General features: G+C 36.2%; 2 protein-coding genes across 2 annotated transcripts in view; one reads left to right on the plus strand and one right to left on the minus strand.

Moving 5' to 3' along the window:
• The window catches only part of LOC109100932 (matrix metalloproteinase-15-like), a 38,085-nt gene extending 23,668 nt beyond the window's left edge, over positions 1–14,417 (minus strand). Inside the window, 3 exon segments of the mRNA XM_042761033.1 lie at positions 11–133; positions 2,468–2,616; positions 13,343–14,417. Coding sequence (XP_042616967.1) covers positions 11–133; positions 2,468–2,616; positions 13,343–13,474 — 404 coding nt within the window. The 5' untranslated portion in view covers positions 13,475–14,417.
• A 4,883-nt stretch (positions 14,418–19,300) lies between these two features.
• LOC109107194 (adhesion G-protein coupled receptor G1-like) lies at positions 19,301–26,035 on the plus strand. The gene is made up of 11 exons (XM_042761034.1): positions 19,301–19,415; positions 20,467–20,611; positions 20,696–20,834; positions 21,042–21,158; positions 21,262–21,384; positions 21,470–21,509; positions 21,912–22,012; positions 22,147–22,655; positions 24,311–24,419; positions 24,513–24,790; positions 24,921–26,035. Exons 1-8 carry the CDS (start codon positions 19,343–19,345, stop codon positions 22,288–22,290), a joined length of 882 nt encoding a protein of 293 aa, XP_042616968.1. The 5' UTR covers positions 19,301–19,342; the 3' UTR covers positions 22,291–22,655; positions 24,311–24,419; positions 24,513–24,790; positions 24,921–26,035.
• The last annotated feature ends 1,507 nt before the right edge of the window (positions 26,036–27,542 follow it).

The following is a 27,542-nucleotide window of genomic DNA, read 5'->3' on the forward strand; positions in this document are numbered from 1 at the left end:
CCAAACCCACCTGAAAGTTATGTGGCTCTTGTCCCACTTGTGGCTAGTGAGGGCATAACGTTTCCGTCGTACATTGGTCTTGATCTGACCCCCAAACTTGTCTGGGACGCCACAGCGGGGTCTCTTCATGGCCCTAAAAAGGAAGTATAAGATGAAGGCTTATCGTAGAAAAGGAACCTTAATAACAAAATAATGGCATGTTAAGAAAGCTGAACAAATGGAAGCCCCTTTATATCAATCACTGTGAAGTGTGGTGGTTTTTGATATTAATTACTATGGCAAACATCTGAGCTATGTTGTCTATTATCATAGACAACAGGCATTTATAAATTAAGCTAGCCTCAGGCCATCCAAAATGTAAATGAGATTGTTTCTTCATCTGAACATATTTGGAGAAATTTATCATTACATCACTTGCTCACCAATGGATCCTCTGCAATGAATGGGTGCCATCAGAATGAGAGTCCAAACAACTGATAAAAACATCACGATAATCCATAAGTAGTCCACATTACTCCAATTCAAGTCTTGTGAAGTGAAATACTGTGTGTTTGTAATAAAAAAGTCTATCAAGTTGTCTTTAAAGGTGCCATGTGTAAAAATTGAGGTAAAAATATCCAAAAAATGACCTACACGCATCAAAAGAATGAGAAGAAATAAGGGCGATGATGTCATTAAAAAAATGTCACGTTATAGTGCTGCAGAGATATCAACCTTAATTAGCATTAGCATTACTAGCCCCGGCCCGACAGGTGTCGTAATACCAGTTTCGGCCATGGGAGGCGGTATGCGGGCAACATAACCACCAGCCAACCTGCAATACACGAATAACTCGCACGGCTTGTGGGCGTACTGGAACCTGATGTCAATCGTGAAACAGTTCAGTTCAGGGAAGGGAGCGGAAGGATGGCTGAAGCCCTTGGCAAGAGACACCTACCACCACCACCCGCGCTCGGAATCACAAATCATATCCGATAAGAAAAGGAGCCGAACCAGAGTAAACATCGGCACTGCTTTCCATCGCTGGAGACAACTGATGGACTTGAAAGAAATGAGGTTCGACTCCGAACTTGCAACATTTCTTTTGGATTGGTAAGATGCTGTTAGTATTTCGCTAGAAGTTTGTTTTATATGTTTGCGTATTTTTTTCGGGAAGTTATAACATAGAAATGTATCGAAGGCTGTTCGATAAACGTGCTAATGTTTGCGATGGCTAACCGTAGCTGCGTTTGATAATTAGCTAGCTATAATTTACCCACAGATCCGATCCGGTTTTCACCTGTTATCTACCAAAGCCCGTCTCTACCAAGCTGATGCTAAAATGTAACATTACCTAAGAAGCTTGAAATGTCTTTGATAATGAACCCGAGAGAGAGAGAGCGCCCCGGCCCGCGCGCGCGCGCACTCACTCACTATATTCGGAGCGGTCAAGTTTTTGAAAGCGTGTGAAAAGAGTCAATTGCGTGTGTCTCACGGTGAATGCTTGAGAGTTGGCAGCTCTGGTTACGTTGGTTGGCGCTAGCTTGGTTGATGTTGACAGAATGCTGTCTGTCAAATTAATTTAATTCAAATAATGTGTATATACAACTCAAAATGTAATATGAACAAAACGAATATGAACATATTCACTGGTAAAGGTGAAGGGGAGTAGCTTGAAGATGTCATGTTTCAAAATCACTTGACATCACCCAACGTTGCTCTGGAGGCAAAACGTCCTTTAGGCTTCGGCTATGGCTCTAGGGTTGTTGTGAAGGTAGGGGCGGAGCATAGAGACTATGCCGTTTCTCGTTTGTTACTCTAGAGTAGACCAATTCACTTTATTGAGGCATACTGCCCCCATCTGGTATGGAATGTGGAGTATGACTTGATTTTTTTGCCAGACATTACACATGGCTCCTTTAACTTCCAGCAACGATCCATAATATTGCTTTGTGGTGAAAATTTCTCCAAATCTGTTCTAATGAAGAAACAATCTCATCTACATCTTGGATGGAGGGTGAGTAAATTTTAAGAAACATTTTCAGCAAACTTAAATTTTTGGGTGAACTATTCCTTTAAATAGGCAACTATCGCACTGTTTTGAAAGTGTAACAAAAACATTTCCACATTATGTCTTGTGTGTTAGTATTGGCTGTTATTATAAATTGGTGCAAAAGAATCGCTTATAAACCCTTGTCTGTGGAAATTTAAAATCAAACTCATGTCATGACCAGCTAAAAAAAAGGGTAATGTTAACAGTGATAATGCATGACCACATGATCCTCCACCTAGAAAAGTAGTTCCGTAGACATTAATTAACCTGCAATATTCCTTCAAGGTTCTTCTTCTCTATAAGGTGACCTTCATTTTTCTATTCAATTACAGGTTTAGAAGGATATAAGTGCTTCATGAAAATAATCTTTTTAATTAAGGTGAGCTGAATATGAATTGGTAGTAGCTCTAACTAGTGATGTAGTGAGTCTCTTACTCGATGGTGGCAGGGTCCAACACTCCAGTGATCTCCAGCCCGTAAAAGCGCTGCATGTCGCTGATGGCGTTCAACAGGATTTGAGCTGAGCGCATGGTAGACATCTGCTTGCTGGCCTGCGGGAGGTAGCCGTACTGCCGTAGCCATGACTAAGTGAAAATCACAGACAAAAGGAATTAAATAAGTGATATCATCAGAAATCTAATTTTCTTTGATCTTCTGTAAACAGGGATGTCCATTGTTATTGTTATTATTAATTTTGTCAAAATGTATATTAATACATATTTCACAATCTTAACAGTGAAGGTTTAATGTAGAATGAGTATTTTCTATGCATGTTATTATTAACAGTAATAATTAAAATAAACTGCAAATTAAATTCACTAATTAAATACACTGGACTGAAAACTAATTTCTTATGTATTTAAAGTAAAAAGTAATCTAACTGCATGACATTTGGTTAACTGATTATGAAAATTCAAATTGACTTTCCTATTTGAAATATTTATGAGTATGGATACATAATGCAACTTTTAGAAGAAGTTTTTGATAACATTTTATAACGTATTCATCAAACAGATTAATACATTAGCACATAGTGGGTATGAGTATGCAGTAGAAGCACAAAAGAAAAAGAAAAAAAAAAGAAAAAAATACAGAAGTTTGATCTGTTTTAACAAAAGCTTTGAAAGTGTGCCAAAAGACATAAAATGACATGTCATGCGGCTGACTTTCACGGACAAATAAACTGAGATATCTGTGTGCAGGTACACATTGTTCATTTACAAGTATTACAGAAACTGTAACAATACAAAGCTGGTTGAAAATCAGCAAACTTATCCTTTAAGGTTATGAAAAACTAAATTAAGGCCCCAAAAAAACCCATAAAAGTGGCATAAAAAATTAATTGCTGTGCCATAAAAGAGATCACGTCATCAGTCTGTCACTGCCATGAGAATGAAGGAGAAAGAAGATATTGTCACAGACCGAAAGACCGTCACACCTGTTATATGTGACATCTAATACTGGTCCAGACTGTGTGAGAACACTTAAGGCTGTGACCACAGATTGAGGGGTGACGGCACCAGAAGGGCAGGCCAATTTATAAGGCTTTAGAAGCAGAGAGCAGCCACTCTTCCCTCACTGCTGGGGGACTGTCCTCAGGGCAGAGACATGCATGGAGGCACAGCTCCAGCCCCAGCTGGCTCTCGCGTTGGATGCAGTGGGCGATTCCAAAAGGCCAGAGGGTCCATTAGAGGGGATGAATGCCTGACATGATGCTCTGATTTGAATTAAATGTGGTTAAACCTACTGCTTATCCTCATTAGTCAGGTAATTGGCACAAATTATGTAATTAAACTTCCCCATTATTAAGCCCAGCCTGTGGCAAAAGTAAACAGGCCGTCCTTTACAGTGTTACCACTGAGATACTATTTTAGTGTTTTTATATATATATATATATATATATATATATATATATATTCATTTTCGCCTTAGTTTGAGTAAATTTGCTGGGGTTTTTTTTTTGTTGTTGTTGTTTTTTAAATATGTCTATATAGTTTTTATTCATTTTTGTTTTAGCTATTTTTGTACATCAAGTTAAACTAAATGAAAATGAAAAAATGTTGCCTTGGAAACACACACACACACACACATATATGTAACAGATGGAGAAATCTCTTGCTTCACAGTTTAATCTGAAGAGGTTCAAATAGTATGAACAATATCACAAATTGTTCTCAAATTTGTAAAGATACCAAAGTCTACAAATGTCACATTCTCATCAAATACTAAGGTGAGTTACAATATATTTTATAGCTATCTTACTTTGTCAACAATTGGCTAATTTGTTTCCATTTTATTTATTTTTTTCTAAATAGAACCATCTGAAACAAAATAGATACTTCATAGATACTTAAATGAGAAGGCTAGGCTAGCAGAAGGCTAATGTGTTCATCCCACTGGACTCGTGCGGTTAGGGGTCGCTATGTCCCCTTCTTTTCTTATCCTGTAACCAGGGCCCGTCACAAAGGCCTTTGTGCCCTTCTGAGATGTGAAGGCAGCTGAATAAGAGTTAAACAGCTGAATAGCTGGCCCTGTCCTGGGCCAGGTTAATATGCCACTGCACCAAACCAGCTACTGTGTAGAAGTGGAAAGTCACTATAACCCAACATGCATAACTATTTCTATGTACTTATGGTTTCAGAACAAATGCCTTACCATAAGTATTACACTTTTACACCAAATTCATTCTGCTACATTCGTGCTACAGATATGAATGAAGCCTCAAATAATGCAGCTAGTACAAGTCATCAGATTAACAACTCTTGTCTGTTTAATGATACAGTGCGTGAAAATTCCATAGATTACACTCTCAGAAATAAAGGTACAACCGCTGTCACTGGGGCAGTACCATTTCAAAAGTTACACTTTTGTACCTATTAGGTTCTAATACTAATGTACACTTTAAGAACTAATATGTACCTTTTAAAAAGGTACCATCCAGCTGTTGTACCTTTATTTCTGAGAGTGTAGGGATCAAAACTGCAATATGATTTAGTGCGACTATCAAATCATAAGGACTGTGATTTTATTAGTTTTATGATAACAAAATTATTAAAATATTTAAATAAAATATAATATAGTACAATTGAATTTTTGCTGCTAAACTGCTTTTAGATCTTTGTTTTCAGTTGTTTCTGTGATGTACTGAAATATAATTACAAGCACTTCATAAGTTTCAAAGGCTTTTATCGACAATTACATGACATTTATGCAAAGAGTCAGTATTTGCAGTGTTGGCCCTTCTTTTTCAGGACCTCTGCAATTCGACTGGGCATGCTCTCAATCAACTTCTGGGCCAAATCCTGACTGATAGCAACCCATTCTTTCATAATAACTTCTTGGAGTTTGTCAGAATTAGTGGGTTTTTGTTTGTCCACCCGCCTCTTGAGGATGGACCACAAGTTCTCAATGGGATTAAGATCTGGGGAGTTTCCAGGCCATGGACCCAAAATTTCAACATTCTGGTCCCCGAGACACTTAGTTATCACTTTTGCCTTATGGCATGGTGCTCCATCGTGCTGGAAAATGCATTGTTCTTTACCAAACTGTTGTTGGAAGAAGTTGCTGTTGGAGGGTGTTTTGGTACCATTCTTTATTCATGGCTGTGTTTTTGGGCAGAATTGTGAGTGAGCCCACTCCCTTGGATGAGAAGCAACCCCACACATGAATGGTGCCAGGATGCTTTACTGTTGGCATGACACAGGACTGATGGTAGCACTCACCTTTTCTTCTCCGGACAAGCCTTTTTTCCAGATGCCCCAAACAATGGGAAAGGGGCTTCATCGGAGAATATGACTTTGCCCCAGTCCTCAACAGTCCATTCACTATACTTTCTGCAGAAGATCAATCTGTCCCTGATGTTTCTTTTGGAGAGAAGTGGCTTCTTTGCTGCCCTTCTTGACACCAGGCCATCTTCCAAAAGACTTGGCCTCACTGTGCGTGCAGATGCGCTCACACCTGCCTGCTGCCATTCCTGAGCAAGCTCTGCACTGGTGGCACTCCGATCCTGCAGCTGAATCCTCTTTAGGAGACGATCCTGGCGCTTGCTGGACTTTCTTGGACGGCCTGAAGCCTTCTTTACAAGAATTTAACCTCTTTCCTTGAAGTTCTTGATGAACCTATAAATTGTTGATTTAGGTGCAATCTTAGTAGCCACAATATCCTTGCCTGTGAAGCCATTTTTATGCTCCGCAATGATGGCTGCACGTGTTTCTTTGCAGGTCACCATGGTTAACAATGGAAGAACAATGATTTCAAGCATCAACCTCCTTTTAACATGTCAAGTCTGACATTCTAACCCAATCAGCCTGACATAATGATCTCCAGCCTTGTGCTCGTCAACGTTCTCACCTGAGTTAACAAGATGATTACTGAAATGATCTCAGCAGGTCCTTTAATGACAGCAATGAAATGCAGTGGAAAGGTTTTTTTGGGATTAAGTTAATTTTCATGGCAAAGAAGGACTATGCAATTCATCTGATCACTCTTCATAACATTCTGGAATATATGCAAATTGCTATTATAAAAACTTAAGCAGCAACTTTTCCAATTTCCAATATTTATGTAATTCTCAAAACTTTTGGCCACAACTGTATACACTGCTTGATATATCAATAGGATTTTGGTACAATAAAGAGTCAGATTTTTGTTTGTGTGGTTTTTCACATCTTTTTGGATAACTGGTATCAATCTCAGACAGATTTGTTCAATAGTTTGCCAGGTCTTCTTAGGTAAAAGGAAACCCTACTTGAAGAGGTTGTTCCAAATTATTAAGCAAGTCACAGTTCTCATGAAATACGGTGAGGAAGAAAGATCTTTCTGAAGATGAAAAGTATGAAAAAATGCAATGTCTTGCAAAAGGCATCAAAACAAACAATATTTTGAGAAAAGCAAATAGAGATTATTGAATTGTCAAAAGATTTGTGAGTGACTTAGAGCACAGAAGATCTTGGTCTGATAAAGCTTTGTAAAAATCGACGCGTTTCAGAAGGCGGGGCATAGAGGAGAAACAATAATGTACAGTATGTGGAAAATAATGTGTTTTTTTTTTTAACTTAAACCACATAAACACATTGCATTACACCAAATACACAAAATAATGTTATTTTTAGCAACATATATGACCCCTTTAATAGCAGTTCACTTCTGCGATTTGGTACAATTGCGTTCATATCAAGGGCAAATTGTACCGAAGTTTGCTTGAACTGTGTCCCAGTTTTAAGCGTACTTTTAAGCGTACTCTGCTCCAGTTCATGGGTGCGCACCCGAGTTCGAAAGACAGCGTTCGCATCATCCAAACTTACCGAACTATGACGTCAGTCGAACCTGGGTGCGCACCAAAAGTGCTAGTTTGAAAGCACCCTTAGCTGCATTTTTTAGAGTGGAGTGTGTCACTGTGTTCCTTTATACGCAAGCAGCTCATGATCCAGTGTTGTCAGTGTCTCAGAGTAGCTCATTTCACATACAGTATGGTGCTCAACACAAACTCACTGCTGCAAGTGCTCGGAGTTTGGGTTGCTTATAATGTGCATTTGGCATCAACAATAGTAATATTTCTTATTTTATTTAGTGAATAAACTTTTTTACTTGTTTAGTAGTATTAACAAATAATAAGTAAACAAATGGATTAATTATTGTCATTATTACTATTAGTAGAAGTAACCCCTAAAAAAGGACTCGACCCAATAACCACAATTAAAGAGACTTGGGCATGGACTCTTTGAACTTGGGCCAGTAAACAACCACCTAACAACTAGCAACCTACACTATAAACTGCATATCAACATGTTAAAAAACATCCATAAAACCTTAGAACCTCTAGTAACTTTTGTTCAGTCACAGCATTTACTTTGGAAAATATATAATTATAATTAATACATTTTTCTTCATGCAGTCTTTAGAAACCAGGATTTTTTTTTTTTAATTATAAAATTTTTTTAAATAAAAATGAATTGAACCAAAAGGGAAAAAAAAAAGTTATTACAATTGCTAAAAATCTTGGCGATCACTTATGGCATCTAAAATCTACAATCATGTACATTTATTACATAAAAAGTGTTATTTCCACATCATTTGTCAACTTGTATTTCCATACCAAATCCAACAATCCCCAGCTTTCTCACTCTCCCTGAACACAGTCCTCTTTGTCTCTCCCATAGGGCTGTGATAGAGGGAAGTGCTAAAGGGCTGCGCAGGGCAGGACACACCTTACCCCCACAGATAAGACTGCCTCGCTTTCAGTCACTCAGAGCCCTGAGGCTTTTAGCAGGGCGAGAGTTGGGAGGGTGTGTGTACTCCCACTAGAGAAAGACATTACCCTTGTGTTCTGCTTACTGGCTCATAAAGGACAACAACGTTCTTGCTTTCATGCTTTATATGTTCCTTCTTTAGGTCAAGGGCACCTGGAATCATTCTGCTAGATATGCGTCGCAGGCTATCAAAATGGATTAGATAAATGAAGCTTTTAAAGACTGAAGTGTTTCAGCATCCATCCCACCATCACAACATCCTATGTCATGCATACAGAGTAAGGATCTGCAGAGAACAGAAGCAAGGAGAGCCATCTTTCTCTCCCATCAGCCCCTGTGCCAGCGCTAGCTCAACGAGACCTTGAGAGCTGCTGCCAACAGCACGTCCTCCAGGAACCTGTGATTCACAGCGGGTCGTGAAAAGACTTGGGTTTAGTGTGTGTGTGTGTGTGAGAGAGAGTGTGTGTCCAGAACAATGTCAGCCAAGAATCTAACGACTAGAGAGCGCTATTATTCCTGGGCCTTGGGTGCATGCCATTTTTTGGTCATTAAGTGAGAGGGAAGGGGGAGCGAGCGAACAACATCAAGTTAAAAAGATTAAGAGGAAGACAGGATAACAGAACATGACGGAGGAGGGGAGAAGTAAAAAAAGTTAAGACAGACTGGGTTTTTGGCACGATTCTGGCTCTGATATCTCAGGTAACTGGTTTGGGGAATAATGCAAAGACAAATTTCATTTAAACTCCATGTGGTTTTCACTCTCTGCAGCTCTGCACATCCAGTATACTGGGCCACAGGGAGCTGCGTCACTGCAGAAAATACAATAAATAGATTTTAAAAATATATTCAGGCTACAGTATATCCTTAATGGCAGGCAATTGGGTAATGAGACCCTAAGCAAGGTCAAAGGACAGAGCACATAAATTATTTGTCAGTTTCATTTTCCAGCTGTGTAAATCAATAACCTTAATCAATGATAACAGAAATGCCAAACTAAATTACACAGACAAATGTGGAGTTATTGGAAGGAGGTGGAAGTATCACCAAAAGAGATTATTTAGAAAAATAAAACTGACTAGTAGCTATGTGTAGCTCTAGTAGTTAGAAAGCATTTTATGAAATGCACAGTATATCTGTATCATATCGGCTATCAGACAAAATTAGTGTTTTTTTAATTAATTATTTATTTATTAATTAATTAATTTATTTATTTACATTAGTTAATATTGAATATATACTGTATTAGGTAAATATAGAACATTTTATTGTGGATGTTAATCTTAAAGCATTAAACAATTAAAACCATAAAAAATGCAGTAGATTCTAAGTAGATAATAAAATAATCATTAACAGGACTACAATGAAAAAAACAACTTCAACATTTCTCATTTAATTTAGTTTAATTTGGTGTATTAAAACTTTAGTTAAAAATAATAATAAAAACTACATGGACATTAAAATACTATAAGAAAATGACAAAAAAATATACATATATAAAATTTAAATAATTTAAAATTAAAAATATAGTATCTAAAAAGAAAGAAGAGATACTAAAATAACTGATTATGATAAATAAGCGTATTTAAAGCATTTTAAAACAATTTTTTACATTAATTATATTATTAACTATTTTTAAACCAAACAGAATTTTTATATCGGCTGTACCATCAAAATGTAATTAATTTTAATTTAATATAATTGTATTTTTTATTTAATTTTAATATTAGTACACTGTGTATTATCAGCAGCATTGCGGCTGTCATTGAAGCAAATGATGCAAAATAACTAAAATTATTACGTTATAGTATAATTTTTATACATATATTTCATTAAATACTCTTTAAATATTCCTTTAAAAAATTCTATTAAATATGTATGCATTGTAATTTATTTATTTTTTTATTTTTTTATTTTTTTATTTTGGGCAACATGCACCAAACATTGGATTTTCCAACAGTCGCTGTCTATGAAGAGCGTTCCAAATTAATCACTTATGATGGTTCATTTCTGTGTGGACAAAGCAGCTGCTTATGTGCAAGGCAGGCCTAGCGAATCTGGCTCAATCCCCTCATGACCGTACAGTAATTGAGCTGGTGAATGTGGCCCTGGTTCTTAATAAGAGAGGAAGTAGACCTACCAGTCAGAGAAAAAAGTACAAGTCATCCACTGAGACATGGACACAATTAGCAGTTAATGCGGTTCCACGGTCCAATCACATCTCATTATCCCTCTCAGTCACAGTGAGGCAGCCCAGACCCCACACAAACAGCTCGCCACAAGTTTGTGGGAAATCACAAGGATCCGACGTTCCACGGATACAAAGAGGGCGGATAAAGAACATGAGGAAAAAGTGGGACTCCAGGGTTTAAGTGCAGGATAGAGATATGGTTGCAGGAAGTGATAGAGTGGGCTCCCAATGAAGTACAGTCCTCATAAACCCCCTCCTCTCCCTGCTCCTTGAGCTCTTCCTGTCTCTCTATCTCCCCGCACCTCTGAATAAAGTCAGCTGAACACAAGAAGTCTCATTGTTGTGCCTCAGCTGCCTGAGAGCCCTGCAATCCTAAACATCTCTTAACTGTTTCTGTTTGTGGCCTATTTAGAAAACAGCTGTTGCATTCACCGATCACATGCAGCAAAGAAGAGCAGGCCAACACCTCTACGCCCTCCATGCAACACTCCTCATAGTTTTTCTTTATAGATATGGCATATCCAGAAAAGACTCTTTTAAATTGCCAAGATAAAGCTATCTGAAAAGAAAGATTATCCATGAGGGAAAAGACAACGGCCAAAAGCAACCTTGTTGCCAAGTCCCTACTCCAGGAAGTACATGTTTATAAGACACCACTTTGAAATCATATATTTGTTTGAGAAAGCAAATGCTTTTCTATGAAGTATTGTATTGTAAAGAACTGAACGACAAAAGGCTCTCAGAGCAACACCCACACAGAAACTCACAACACTCCCTATCCTCACTCAAGCGTCTGCATTGTTTGTGTTCTGCAAGCTTTGAGTTTGCACTTTTTCTCACTCCTAAGGGATCATCCAAAACATGTAACTCTACATTTACTGCTCACTTACTGAACTGGTTTTGAGGATGATACACATGGCACTACTTGAGGATCTTGCTGCTCAAGCTCTCTCAGGCAGGGGTGTCATATTTTTGCTCACAGTGATAAAAGGCTATAAAAGAACGGTTGTGTGGAAAGCCCTTAAATGGAGAGAGCTTGGGTGTGTTTTCTGCAAACTACTAACCTCAGGCACGTGGACGCTCATTTAGAAAACTCAAATTCATTAATGTTAGAGTAAGGTTAAGAACAAGTACATGCCCTAAGCTATCGTGCTTATAAAAAATAATTAGTCCATTCATTTTGAATGAGACCCTGTTTTTATAACATTCATATTCCTAATTGACAATCTCGAATGCAAGTTGTAGGCACAACACCTATATTCTTAAATCCAAAACACCATGTTTATGGACTCTAAGTGCTAGATGAAGGGTCAGCTTCATAATCACAACCTTTAAAGCTGATGTACTATGGTAAAAGAATGCATGCATAGTAAACTTTTCTATAAGGTTTAAGAACTGCATTTGAGCCTTTGTCCTCACAGTTGTCTCACCACACCCAAATCAGTCAGTCAGTCGTACAGCTTTAACACATAATCCCCCAAAAATCCATCTACCACTAAGGCATGTGCAGTCCTATCTGCTGTCATTCAACATTTGTGACTGATAGAATTACTGAGATAAACCGCTTCTTACTAAAAGGGTTTGGGTCAGCTGTGGGTTTAAAGAAAGCCCAGCCTAGAGATCAGGACAGTGATGCAGACACACAGATGTTTCAAGAAGTGCACTGATAGATGAATAAACTGAATTGAATTTTTCAAAGAGTACCAGCACACCCTCAGAAAAAAAAGGTACCTTTTCAAAAGGCACAACGTAGTACTTAAAGGGTGCATATTTGAGACCATAAAATATATATTAGTACCTAAAAGATACAAAGGTGTACCATTTGAAAAGGTACCGCCCCAGTGACAGTTTTTATACCTTATAAGAGTGTCCTTATACATAATGGAAGGAAAGTGTTTCCGTTTTGTTAGTAAAAACTCTAATGGCCATCACAGCAAAAGTTGGCTGCATCACAAAAGTTGGTGGGCAATAGTATAGGCGATGTGATAGCCAGGTGTGTGGGAACTGGTGTGGGAAATTTTGAGGTCAGTGTTATATCCAGCCCAGAGGAGCACATATAGTTATTATTCGTGTTATTCCAGATGATTCAGGTTAATCTAGGTCAGAAATGATGCAAAAGATTAAGAAGGCAACAGATACCTGAAAGGATCACTATGAGGCTCCCTGCCAGATTTGTGAAACTGATGAGTAAATTCATCACTTCAGAGAGAGAGAGAGAGTTTATATCTTTGGCTTCTGTCAGTCTCTTAGCTGAGTGCCAGACCACCAATGACAGGGTTTGGGCCACTGCAGCACTGCATACATGGGGTGGCACACCACTAACAAACCTCAAACCACACAGACTACAAACTCTTCATACCTCCAACCACTTCAAACTAAAAACCTCCCAAAGTTTGACAACAAGAATTTAAGAAGTAAGAACTTTGGTGTTTTAAAAATCTTAGTTACAAGCTAAATAACAACTTTCTAATTTGCTCTCTGATGTCACTGCCATTTACATGCTGAGTTACAAGCATTCAGCTGAAATCAGCTGTCCTATAAAAACCAGACCTGAGACTCTGCTCTAGAGAAGAAATACTCAGTGCATTAATCCTAAATGAGAAATAGACCATATAGCCTATATGGTTGACACTTGTTTCAAACACAGTCAATAGAGAGAAAGAGCATTAAAATCAACATCAATATACAGTTGTACAGCCCCACTTATGTAATGTATCTCTCTCCCTATACATGTATTATAAAGCCTTCAAATTGGTGCCCATATATTTAGTGACCAAAACTTGTTCTCACCTAACTTTAAACAGCATCGGTTCTATTATATGAGCAATTTGTGATACAAAAATGTGTATTGCATTGATCTTTTGAAATAATTACCTCTCCATTAAAGGTTTCATCTCCAAAGGTGCGCGCTCCACTCATCAAGAGCACCAGAAGATAATAAATTACAGTCCGTCTCCAGAGCAACCTAAACGGGTCATCCCATAATACTGCCATCATCATCATCATGGATCAGTGATAGAAGATAAAACTCTTAACAAAAGTGTAACCGAAGAGGTTAAAATCAAATTGTCCGCAACTAAAACCACAAAAGGTCCAATGCTTTAGATTAAAAACAACATCATTCTGGGGTCTCGTCTAGTTGTGTGTCCTTTCTGCAGAAGCGCGCGGCTCTCCAGCGCTACAATCATTCAGTGCGATTTAAACGCCAGTCCCAGGAGCTGCACCAAGAGTCAAAGAGGTCCGATGCCCTGGCTGAAGTTTCTGAGTGTGTTAGGTATCATATCCAGCGGGTGTGCCCACTTAATGGTCGTTTCATCCCACTCACGTGGTGCCTATAAATTAATTGCAGCAACAAACTACTTCAGAGCAGAAGCTGTGCAAACTTACGTTGCAATTTCCTCTTGTAGTATGACTCGGTAAACGAAGCATGAATAACAGCTGGTGTTACTGTAGTGGGTGATTCAACTGAGATTTGGCTTTCTTGGGACAGGAACTCGCGCGCGAACGGTGCCGTCAGTCCTCGAGAGCGCTCAAATTATTAGCAGATGACTGACGCGCTCTGACACCTGTCTTGGATCTCCGCCCTGGTTGTAAAGATTTAATAGTTACTTCTCGATCAAATCCACGTTTTCTCTCAGTTTTTTTGGGCGGGCTCCAAGTCGTATCCGCCGCGTGCTCGCTGGTGGCTTGTTGTGACGCCCCTCATGTGCGCAGAGAGTGACTCGGACTTTGTCCCGAATCCTGCGGCGTGTCCCGCTGCCTTGTAAAGCTGGAGGAGGGGTCACAACAAGACGGACACCAGTAGAGTATCCAGTGCCACCTCCAGTCTGAACACAAAGACATGTATTCCTGCTATGCAGTGCTTTTGAGCTCTAGCTTTTGCAAACTATCGACCAGACATCCAGAAATATGCGCAGGTCAAACTCAGACAGGTAAAACTATTAATTGTTGTCTATTTATTTACACAATGCACGAAATGAACAGGACGCCATTGTATGGCAATTTACTCATTGTGACCAAGACAGCTGTTCTTTTGCTTGTGTGAAAACTAGAATGAGATTGAGCAGCCTACTGAAAACTGACATTCACATCGTGTGACACAGCGTCTCCTACAGGGCAGTTTTGTTGCTAGATTGAGATGCATCCCCGAGCATTTGAATAATTCATTTCATAATACATAACGCACGTATAGTGCGCTCCATCTTCTCAAACCGAATTTGAATATTTACATTTAGTCAATATACGCGTTTATCCCAAGCGACATACAAATTAGGACCATAGAAGCAATCAAACCAACAAAAGATATGTAAGATGTAAAGATAAGTCCTGTGACAAGTCCCGGTTAGTCTAACGTAGTAGATGTACCATATATATACATATATATATATATATATATATATATATATATATATATATATATATATATATATATATATATATATAAATGGAAAAGTATATAGAATAGAGACAGCTAGTGTTAGAGGGTCAAGTTATTTTTTTTTTAAACATATATATATACACACACTATCTCGCAGAAGTGAGTACACCCCTCACATTTTTGTAAATATTTTATTATATCTTTTCATGTGGCAACACTGAAGATATGACACTTTGTTACAATGTAAAGTAGTGAGTGTACAGCTTGTATAACAGTGTAAATTTGCTGTCCCCTCAAAATAACTCAACACACAGCCATTAATGTCTAAACCGCTGGCCACAAAAGTGAGTACACCCCTAAGTGAAAATGTCCAAATTGGGCCAAAAGTGTCAATATTTTGTGTGGCCACCATTATTTTCCATCACTGCCTCAACCCTCAGTCCTCTTCCACTCCTCCATGATGACATCACGGAGCTGGTGGATGTTAGAGACCTTGCGCTCCTCCACCTTCTGTTTGAGGATGTCCCACAGATGCTCAATAGGGTTTAGGTCTAGAGACATGCTTGGCCAGTCCATCACCTTTACCCTCAGCTTCTTTAGCAAGGCAGTGATCGTCTTGGAGATGTGTTTGGGGTCGTTATCATGTTGGAATACTGCCCTGCGGCCCAGTCTCCGAAGGGAGGGGATCATGTTACAGTACATGTTTGCATTCATGGTTCCCTCAATGAACTGTAGCTCCCCAGTGCTGGCAGCACCAGACCATGACAATCCCACTTCCATGCTTGACTGTAGGCAAGGCACACTTGTCTTTGTACTCCTCACCTGGTTGCCACCACACACGCTTGACACCATCTGAACCAAATAAGTTTATCTTGGTCTCATCAGACCACAGGACATGGTTCCAGTAATCCATGTCCTTAGTCTGCTTGTCTTCAGCAAACTTTTTGCTGGCTTTCTTGTGCATCATCTTTAGAAGATGGTTCCTTCTGGGACGACAGCCATGCAGACCAATTTGACGCAATGTGCGGCGTATGGTCTGAGCACTGACCTTGTAACACTAACAAGTCACATGACACCGGGGAGAGAAAATGCCTAATTGGGCCCAATTTGGACATTTTCACTTAGGGGTGTACTCACTTTTGTGGCCAGCACTTTAGACATTAATGGCTGTGTGTTGAGTTATTTTGGGGGGACAGTACATTTACACTGTTATACAAGCTGTACACTCACTACTTTACATTGTAACAAAGTGTCAAGGAAATAGAGAGAATGCTAATGTTAGAGGGTCAATTATGGTGTGACATTTTTAGATTATATGTGTGACGTTATATTAATCATAATTTAGAAATGTAATTTTTGGATTTCATGAATGTGAAAAGAAAAATTATTCTTATTTTGTTATTCTCTTTTTTTTTTTGAGATGCAAACTTGAAATAAAATGTATATTGAATCTATTGAGTTATCTAAATACTTTAAAACATTAAGATCACTTTGTTTAAGGGCTTTGGCACTTAATCTAGACAAAGACTGATGGACCCTGGCCTGTTGTATTATAACAATGATGAAAATTGTTTTGTTTTCCAAGCATTTTTATTAATTAATTAACAAAAACAAACTAACTTAAATTCTGATTTTGAAGCAAGAAAAAAACTGAAAGTTTGTCACAACAAATTAGAAAAATTGGAGATGTATATTAAAAATAACAATAATAATAATAAAATACTAAAATATAAAAACTCCATAAAATCACTGTTTGTAAAGTAAAAGAAATGGTTATTTATTTGTCCATTCACCCTTAAAAGATGTTCCAAACCACACTTATCTGCCCAGAGGAGCAGAACAAGCACAACCAAAACAATTCCACGAGATGCATGCTGTTTTATTTTAACCAAGGCCCAAAAGTAAGGTCACTTTATATACTGTGAGTGTTCATTTCCAATTTTTGGTTTATCTCATAGAAACATATTTGTTTCTCTTATGGGCAAACACAGCCTAGTTAAATAATTGTCTTCTCAATAATTAATAATTGGAGAATACCAACTACTGAATTCAGTTAAACATATCTAATAAATGAGTATATTTTCTTATGGTTTTTCTTAGTCATTACCTTTGTGGTCAAAATGACCATTACTACAATACAGAGTGTTCTGTATATTGTTTAAAACCATTACATTTTTTGAACCTTTGCACATTTGAATGATAACAGCTGTGTCACGCCGATACACTGTTTCCATTCAGATCTGTTTATGTGAAGATCAAATAAAGATAAGGTGTGATGTGGATGAGGCATGAGGGAGTTGGTACAGAGGATATTATATAAAGTGGATATTGTGTGATGTGGAGGAGGGGTGTTGTTGAATTTTTTTTTTTTTCTTTTGTGCACAAAAAGTATTCTCGTAGCTTCGTATGATGAATCATTGATGTCACATGGATTATTTTACAGATCTCCTTGCTATGTTTCTGGACTTGGGAACATTTCAGTTGCATTGCTGTCTATGCAGGGTCAGACAGCTCTCAGATTCCATCAAAAATATCTTAATTTGTGTTCCAAAGATGAACGAAGATCTTACAGGTGTGAAACGACATGAGGGTGAGTAATTAATGACACAATTTTCATTTTTGGGTAAACTAACCCTTTAAAGATTATTTGATTAAAGATCAAGATATAGAGGGCCAAACCAGTTCTGGATGTTGTTGAAAGTGAGCTAGAGTCTTGTTTACTTGATATGTCAAAAAAATCACATGAGTATAATAATAGAACATCCTGTTTTGGTTATGATAACACCCAGAGATCACCCATTGTAACATGTTTTGAACATTAATTCTTTATGTTCATCAATTCATCAATTCTTAATCATCATAATGATGATTATAAATTGTTTTGGGACCGTAATGATGATTATAAATGACATGAAATCATGTAAGCAAATAATTTAAAAATGAAGATATTGCTTATTATTCCCTGGGCGCCGCAGCATAAATGGCTGCCCACTGCTCCGGGTGTGTGTTCACGGTGTGTGTGTGTGTGTTCACTGCTGTGTGTGTGCACTTTGGATGGATTAAATGCAGAGCACGAATTCTGAGTATGGGCCACCATACTTGGCTGTATTTCACATCACTTATTTTATGCATTTAATGCAGTAGTGATAATTATTAATAATAATTTCTGCCCTAGTTGGAATATTGTAAAATACCACAAAATAGTTATATGTAACACAAAACATATTCCACTTGTAAGTCTGTTGTTATCCCCATTTAGCTGTTAAACAAAATGTATTGCTATAGCATGAAATAAAATTGGTTACATTTTCTAAACACATTAAGTGTTCTAAAGTATTTATTTATATGTTTGTTTGTTAGTTTCCAAAGCTGTGCTATCAGGTTTTCCACAGTAAGTCAAATTATTATTTTGCCCTTTCCATCATTTACCTCATTTATTCAAATCAAGTCTTTGGGAGGAAATTGTCATCTTTTTATCTTTTTGTAGAGAAATATATTAAAAAATAAAAATATTTAAAAAAATGTAAAAATATTATTTAAAAAAAAATCTTTTTATAGAGAAATATATATTTTAGCACTGTGTGGTACAAGTAACATAAAATATCATGATAATACCATGATATTTGTGCTTTTTGTAAGTATAAAGTTTTATTTTCAAGGTTTGCCTTACCGTAGTGTTTTATTTTTATTGTTTTGTTTATCTGAGATAAAGACTTAAATGTTTGTAATGATGTAAAATAATCCCAACTGGCTATTGGGAACTACCAAAATGAGCATAGCATTACAATATGACCAAAACGTGGCAGTAAGTTGCACTTAACCCTTAAGAAACAGAACTTCTGATGATCTGGTCATATCATATAATATCATATCATGTCAGTTAAAGTCATTTCAAACAGTAAATCAGCCATTTTGTTCTGTCCATTGCAATTTTTCCAATTTTATATAGATGTGTACACAGTTTGTGTATTTGTATGTTAATTGTATGCAGAAAACCAAATGCGATGACAAGGCTTGTCATTGTGCTCCATCATCACTAGAGCTCAGTATGTGTGACTGAAGCCACAGAATTTGATTTTGGTTCTTCATTTCTCTGTGTGAATTGTAAACATTCCACAGAGTTGTCACAGCTTCATCCTTTGATGACTAGAGAAACAGTAAGGTAAGAGAAGAAAGAACACATCTAGGTTATGTATGCATTTAAACAGAATTATTAAAACAATTGTAAATATCTGTGTTTGGATTATATATTTACGCCTATAGCCTACAAACAGTATGTTTTTATTCATGTATTTATTTGTAGAGTGTTCTTTATAAACTTTTTATCAATGAGGGAAATTAAAAAATTTTTGATTTATACGCATTCTAAAATTGTGTATTTAATATGTTGTAACTGATTTTTCTTTTTGTATTTGATTAATGTCTGTATCCTAATTTCATCCACAGAGCTGAAGATATGACACTCCTGCTACTTTTGATCATGAACCATGTAATGGATGTTTAAAACAACTAAAGATGCTACTTTGTCACCTAGTCTACCTACAGAACTCAGCACCTGCACGTCCCGTCGTAAGTTCATGAAACCCTCCTCAAATCAGACTATTTCAGCATTGTTAGACTTGTACTTTAGAGCTAAGTATTAGACAAAGATACCGTTTTCCCCATCACCATGAAGAAATTTATTTGTATAAAGTCTGCATGTTCATGATCCACTATTTTGTAAACACACTACTGATCAAAATGTTTTAATATTTTTTTAATGTTTTTGAAAGAAGTCTCTTAATGCTCACTAAGGATGTATTTATTTATTTTAATACCATTATATTAAAAATAAAACAGCAGCGGGGGCAGTAGGATTAATGATTCAATCCTAAAATCTTAAAATATTTGCTTATTTACAACTTATTTTTATTATTTATTTAAAATTGTATTTTATTTTTATTTAAGTCTCTTTTGTGGCAACCAAGACACACGACCATTCAAAAGTTTGTGCTAAGTATAAGAAAAAAATAATCAATTAATAGTTTTATTTAGTGAGGACACATTAAATTGATCAAAAGTTACAGTAAAGATATTTATAATGTTACAAAAGATTTCCACTTCAAATGTCACATGAAGGATCATGTGACACTAAAGACAGAAGTAATATCTGACGAACATCACAGGAATAAAATACATTTTAAACTATATTAAAATAGAAAGCAGTTATTTTAAATTGTAATATTTTACAGTATTATTGTTTTTACTGAATTTCTTGATTAAATAAATGCAGCCTTGGTGAGCATAAAAGACTTCTTTCAAAAACATTATGAAAAACCTTAATTATTCCAAATGTTTGACTGGTAGAGTAAGTTCATTACACAAATTAATATTTTCAATTTCATGCTAATCTGTTTTCATTTGTATTTTTCCTTAAACAATTCAAATAAATACAAAATAAAATAAATAGACAATAAATACAATTAAAATAAACCTTAAGATTTGTTTCTTTGTGAATTAAACAGTTAATAATAACAAATCTTTTACCAAATCATACCGTCTCGCAGACCTAATGTGAAAAAAATGAGTGTCTGATTACTTACAGTCTTTTTTACTCTCTTTGCTTTTGTACCAAATTCAGCATGTGAGTTCAACACCGAGTGTTGTAACAGAGCAACTGAAAGCTCCAACACGTTTTGCTCCAAGTCAGTAACGGGTAATGATCAAAAAAGTAATGACTGCTCAGGAAAGCCTCAAAATGGCGGAACTTCCAAAGCCTGCGATAGGTATCAGTCTTTTGTTTAAAAACCTAAACTGTATGAATCTTGTGTTGATTTGGTTGTATCCCTGTTAATGACATCATTATGCAGTGCAGAGACAGAGGCCATACACAACATTATAAATACAACGAAGCAATCAATGAACTGCAATTTTATGGATCTTGCTATTAATGTGGTTAATATGAACTCAGTCCCGAGACACGGTCATGTACAAATCACCGCTCCAAAAGTAAGACTCTTCTCCCAAAATTCCAGAGACAAATGACATGATTTTGTAAAGACTTTCTTTAAGATGACACTGATAATATATAACAGCTTGCAGCTTCAGTTTTTGGCACTGTTTAAAAAGGTCATATAAAATCTATAATAAATAAGAATTCTGAGTGTTAATGATACAGCAAAATTGCATAATTCATTTCTTTTCATTTTATTTAAGGTTTCTAATAAAACTCAAAGTGTACAGACATGGATCCCAGTGGAGGCTTTCCAAAATGTCTCTGATGACAAGCAAAAAGTTGGAATAGTTACCTACAATTCCATTCAGCAGTTTAATGTAAACTTTTTCATTTTGTTTTAGAAATCTGTTGGAACTGTTCTTACCCCTTTTGGTCTTTATTATATTAACCTGCATGTTGTCTGTGGTTGTGTATTTGCAGACGAAGAATGTTTCTATAATGTCCGATGTCATACGGATTGAAGTTTTTGGGCGTGACATTGTGAATTTGACCAATCCACTTATAATACATTTCCCAGTGAATAATTACACAAACCTCTCATCCGTAAGCTTACCTTTTCTAATGTTCTCAAAATGTCCAAAACATGGTAATAATTCTGTTAATTCTTTTTTTGTGTTGATATTTGTAGAATAGCTACATATATTCCTGTCAATACTATGATGAAAAAGGTAGGTGGAAACAAAAGTGATACAATAGTTTACTCAAAAATGAAAACTCTGGTAACATTTATGCACATTCGTGTTGTTTTTAATCCATATGCTGATATTTTTAATTATTTAATTTTTTTTCTGTGGAACACATAAGAAAAATTAATGGATAATCTTCATGCACTTGTTTTCCAAGTAGTGTGTCAAGCTCCAAAAAGGACAAGAAATCTGTAAAAGTGCCATAAAATTGGTCTATATGACATACTGACTGCAACTGTAGTTATTCACTGAATATTATTTTGTGTGCACTCTCAGAAAAAAAGAGAGTGCCTTTTTTCTTTTCTTTTCTTGTCTTTTCTTTCTTTCCTTTTTTTTTTTTTTTTTTTTTTGCATTAAAATGTATTAATAATATGGAATATGTAGGAAATAACACCTGGAAGGATGATGGCTGTAACACCACTCAGATCAGTGATGACGTTGTGGAGTGCTCCTGTGACCATATGACTGCTTTTGCTGTGCTTCTAGTGAGTACTGAGCCATTCATCCAGCCCATTACTAATCGTGTAAGGTAGCAGAAACCATTCTGTGCTGATATTGTTTTATTTTAATTTCCTCCTTCACTACCACATTTCTTTTGTCCCTCCTACACTCTGAATAGGTTGAGTTGGAAAACTTTGATGGAAAGCATTGGGAAATCTTGTCATACATCAGCTATGTAGGCTGCGGTCTGTCTGCAGTCTTTTCTGCTTCCTCTGTCTTGTTGTTTATTTTCAACAGGTGCTGTAATCTGCATTACATTTAATCAATGTGCATGTAAATTTATTAAAGCAGGTACAATGGGTGGCAAAAATGTGAAAAACCACCATTAAAATTCATGTACAGTTCATGTATTTAACAGGAACGCAAGGTCAGAAGTGTCCAGCAGCATCCACGTGTCTCTGAGCGGCGCTCTGTTTCTCCTCAACCTGAGCTTCATGTTCAGCGAGTGGGGCGCCACACTGACAGTGAAAGAAGTGTGTGTTTTTATTGCTGTGACTATACACTACAGCCTGCTGTGTTCTTTCACCTGGATGGCTATTGAAGCCATGCACCTCTACCTTCTTCTCATCAGAGTGTTCAACATTCACATCAAATACTACATGGTCAAGTTGTCCTTGATCGGATGGGGTGAGTATCAAGACTAAATGTACAGTAACATTACAAAATAGACTCATAGAACAACTCGTAAGTCAATGGAGACATCGTTTGTAACATAGGGGTTAAAGCGTGAAACGTTTAAACGCTTAAACTCGATTGTAAGGATTTTAATTATTATTTCGCCATAAAACTGATCAGCCAGACCAAACCGTAAGGTTTAGAGACTTGAAACTTGGTCAGATGGTAGTAGGTCATATAGTCATATAGTCATATACAAGGACTCGGCCAATAAGGGGCGCTACAGCGACCAAAATTGCGAAATCACTCATAACTCCTAAACCAGGGGTGTCAAACACAATTCCTGTAGGGATGGAGCCCTGAAGACTTTTGTTCTAACTCTGCTCCAACACACATACCGTGTAGTTTTCAAATAAGCCTGAAGGACTTAATTAGTTGGGTCGGGTATGTTTAATTATGGTTAAATCTAAACTCTGCAGGGCTCCGGCCCTCCAGGAATTGAGTTTGACACCCCTGTCCTAAACCGTTTGTCATATTTTCAAGTGTCTCATATCATGAGAATCCTTTGATCAAGATGACTAAGCTGTGTAAGATTTCATTTCCGCCATGAATGTTAGCTCACCATTCTAAGAAAAGTCAGAATTGTGAGATATGAACTTGCAATTTTGTGAAAAAATACAAAAATGTGATATAAAAAGTTACAATTACAGTGAGTTTAATTAATTTTTATTTCTGTCATGTGTACTGTGACAGTTTCGTAAGCAGAAACAAAAAAATACAGAATTGCAAGTAAACTCAGAATTCTGAGGGAAAAAGTAAGAATTGAAAGATATAAAGTCGTAATCTTGAGAAAAATGTTGAAATTGTGAGATTAAAAAGTATATTTTTTGTTCAATGGCAGAAATAATCTTCCATAGAAAACTGCTATAAAATCAAAGACACATCTACACTTGTGATCCAAATTTGAGGTTGATATGTCAGATAATTAACTTTCAGTAAGATTTTGTTTGGGTTTAGTACCAAACTTTTCCACTAGATAACCTCTAGAAAGTCCAGACTCCAATAATGCAGTTTGAGCAATGAGAACCATGTATTTCCATACTATTTATGAAGCAGACATCATATTTAGTAACAGAATGGCCAGTATTGCAGTATTTTATTTTTATTTCAGTATTATTATTTGTTACAAAAAAAAAAAAAAAACGAAAAGAAAAAAAGTAAAGAGTATGGAAGATGAAAGAAATTCATTAGTTTGTGTTATAGATATGATGCATCATAAATGGAGATTCTGCCTATATATCTTTATTGTTGTTTTTTTTCAACACTTTTAGACACAAAACTAGAATGAATGTCACAAAACTCTTGGCATGCCAACTAATTTTGCAAGATTTTATATGCATCTCTATTTCATAATAAAGGTCCGAACTTGGCTTTTGACTCTGATGCGTATGTGTCACTAATGAATAAATTACTTTCCTTTATCATGTCTTTTGGAACTCAGAAAATCACCAAATTAAAGAAAAAAAAAAGTGTAACAATGAGAGTTTACATTTTAAGTATTACTTAATAGGTCAAAAAAAGAGACATTATGCTATAATACTAGAAACATTAAGAAATGATGATTGAAGTGTAGATTTGCTTACCCTACAGTCTTTTCCTCTTGACAGGAGTCCCTGCTGTTCTTGTTGGAAGTTTGCTGTCAGTTCAGCAACTCACACATCCATTCTATGGCGCCAGAAATGTGACCTTATCAAATTTGAATGCAACAAATCCAGTGTGAGTCCTCATATTATAACTTAACCTTTTCATTTTTACCTTGCTTTTAGCCCTTCTTTAGCTTTCAGGATTTTTTTATTATATTTTGTACAGTTGCTGGATCACAGAGCCTCTCATCCTGTATGGCGTAAACCTTTCCTACTTCACCATCGTATTCCTGTTCAACACAGTAGTTCTAATCACAGTGTCCAGACAGATCTTTAAGCTAAACAAAGTGGACAACAAGCATAAGAAAATACCAGTGAAGGATGCCAGCACAGTGCTGGGCCTCATGTGTCTGCTGGGTACATCATGGGGTTTGATTTTTCTTGGCTCTGGATATACCAGCTACCCAATACTCTATGTATTCTGCATCTCAAATACAACACAAGGTAGGTTTACTCTCATACTGAAGGTAAAAAAAAAAAAAAAAAGATAGAGAGAGAAAAAATATGCCTAAATGCATGATGTTGTACAATATGATAGTACAGTTGCTTTGCCAATCAACTTTATTGTTGACAGGGTTTTCTATCTTTCTGTGGATGTGTCGGACAGCAAGGCCAGACAAACAGAATGAAGCTCTTTCCAAGTCTTTATCCACTGTGGATACCTTCATCATTGAAAAACAAAAGGAATAGCCAATGCCTAACATTTATCAACCAAAATGACCAAAGCTTGTTAAATGGCATGAGTTTTTTTTTTTCTTTTTTTTTCCCATTCCATATGGTGCCTCTAGAGGAGAAACAATTCCACACTCTGGCTGTGTCTGAAATCCCCTCTACACCCTTATCCACCTCATTTTGCAATGCAAAAGTAAGCTGTTTTCTTTTAATGAGTGATTAATTAGCCGCTATAAGTAAATAACCAGAAGAATAACAAGTGCAGTAAACAATAAATCCATTTGCACAACAAACTAGTACGTTTATGATCATGACAGTGAATTAAAATAATATATCTAATACCAGTTTACAATATAAAGCAGCATAACGTACTGCTTTTATAAGGGTAAAATAACTGGGAGTGAATAACACAGAAAGCCTCGCAAATTCACGTTACAAATCACCGAACCCGCTCTCATGATAAAAATAGGGTGAATACAGTGTACCATTTCAAGGGGACAGCCTTTTGTTGTGGTTTCTAAAACCACAGTGCTCATTCAATCCCACAACGCATCACAATAACAAGTGCACCACTGATATACACTCAATGGCTAGAGAATACCTGTAATACACTGGAAAGGCCCCAAATATTTAAAGTGAAATCAAACTGCTGTCACATTTCAAACAAACTAAAACATCCAAATACTGTTTTTTGCATACTATATAGTACATACTTCATATTTGAATGCAACGTCACTGTCTGAATTCACTACTCATTTTTATTTACTCACTGGACTAATGTGGGGAATAGTGAATCAGGGTATGGGGCGATTTTGGATACTTTGCCATCATTTCATTTGTTCCAAATCTGTGTGACTGACTTTCTTCTGCAGAACACAAAATATAATATTTTTTGAACTATTATCAGACAACTGTTTTGACTATACGATATAAAAAATGAGTGGGGTTCAAAAATAACATTTCAATCTTGAAGAACACTTCAATCTTTAGAGGCGTTTCACTATATTTACAGTACAGATGTGCATTGCTAAGTATTTCCTTCATGCAATTCATAGTAAATCAGAAAACAGGTAATGTGTAACCTACCTTTTTTCTATACTGTACATTTAGTTAAATTGTATGTTTCATTAAGTGTTAAATTTAAAAAATAATGGATTCTAATACAAAATTGTAAATGCACTTTTTTTTTTTTTTTTTTTTTTTTTTTACATTTAACAGTAAAGTCAAGTTTAAAATGCTTAGTTGATGTGTGGGTCTGTTGAGTCCAGTAGCAACACAAAATATTGCCAGTACATATTAACAAGTGTTACTGTAGCTCAAACAGTACAACATGGCACCTAGCAATGGCATCAACATGGGTTTGATTGCAGCGAATGCATAAACTGATAAAATGTATAACACTGATGCAATTTAAGTTGCTTTGTACAATATACCTACAATATAAAATGTAGAATGATGTTGATTGGTGATGAAAATAAATAATTTAAACATGAAGCTAAAATTCGCGTATGCCTAACAACGCCCCTTAGCTTTTATAAATTCACTGTAAACCATGGGTTCTGACATGATTTTAAAACTGTAGGTACACAAAACATGTCTACCACAATAAAGCAGGTTTGGGTAACACTACAACTGGTGAGCTGTACCTCAACATCATCTGTCCTCAAACTGCTTGACATGTCTGCTGCATCTGACACTGCATTCGACAGATATGTTAGTATGCCCATGTAAAACTTTTTTATCAGAATATTTGCATATATGGAAAACGAGAGATATCTAAATGTCAAAACACCAACATGCAAACAGTCATGACAGAGATGATGTTATTCAATTTCTTCCTCGAACCGTACTATGTTTGGACTCAAATTTTGTGACAGTTTTTTTTTTTACATATCCCAACTAATGCAAAAAAAAAAAAGAAAAAAAAAAAAATATTAGTTTTTGTTTGTGTGTATTTTCTGTGAATTTACATTTAGATTTAGCAGACGCTTTTATCCAAAGCGAGTTACAATTGAGGACAATGGAAGCAATCGAAATCAACAAAAAGAGCAATGGTATACAAGTGCTATAACAAGTCTCAGTAAGCTTAAACACAGTACAGGTAGCAAGGTTTTTTTAAATCATATAATAATATAAAAAGAAAACAAACAAAAAGATAGAATAGGAAAAGAATAGAGCAAGTTAGTGTATAGGCCTTTTTTGGTTTTGATATAATAAATAAATAAAGAAAAAAACAAATAGATAGAATACAAAAAGATTACAGAAGCTAGTGTTTTTTTTTTTTTTTGAGAAAATAACCTGTTAGTAAATAAATAGTGCAAGTCTAAAAGGGGCATGTTTTTTTAAGAATAGAATTAGAATAGAGAGTGCTAGATTTAGAGGGTAAAATAAAGATGGAAGCGATGTGTTTTTAGTCGATTCTTTAGTCGATTCTTTTGCAATGACCTTTTGTGTCTTGCCCTCTTTGTGCAAGGTGTCAACGGTCGTCTTTTGGACAACTGTCAAGTCAGCAGTCTTCCCCATG

Source organism: Cyprinus carpio, chromosome A7 (assembly GCF_018340385.1).
Source record: "Cyprinus carpio isolate SPL01 chromosome A7, ASM1834038v1, whole genome shotgun sequence".
NCBI lineage: Eukaryota > Metazoa > Chordata > Actinopteri > Cypriniformes > Cyprinidae > Cyprinus > Cyprinus carpio.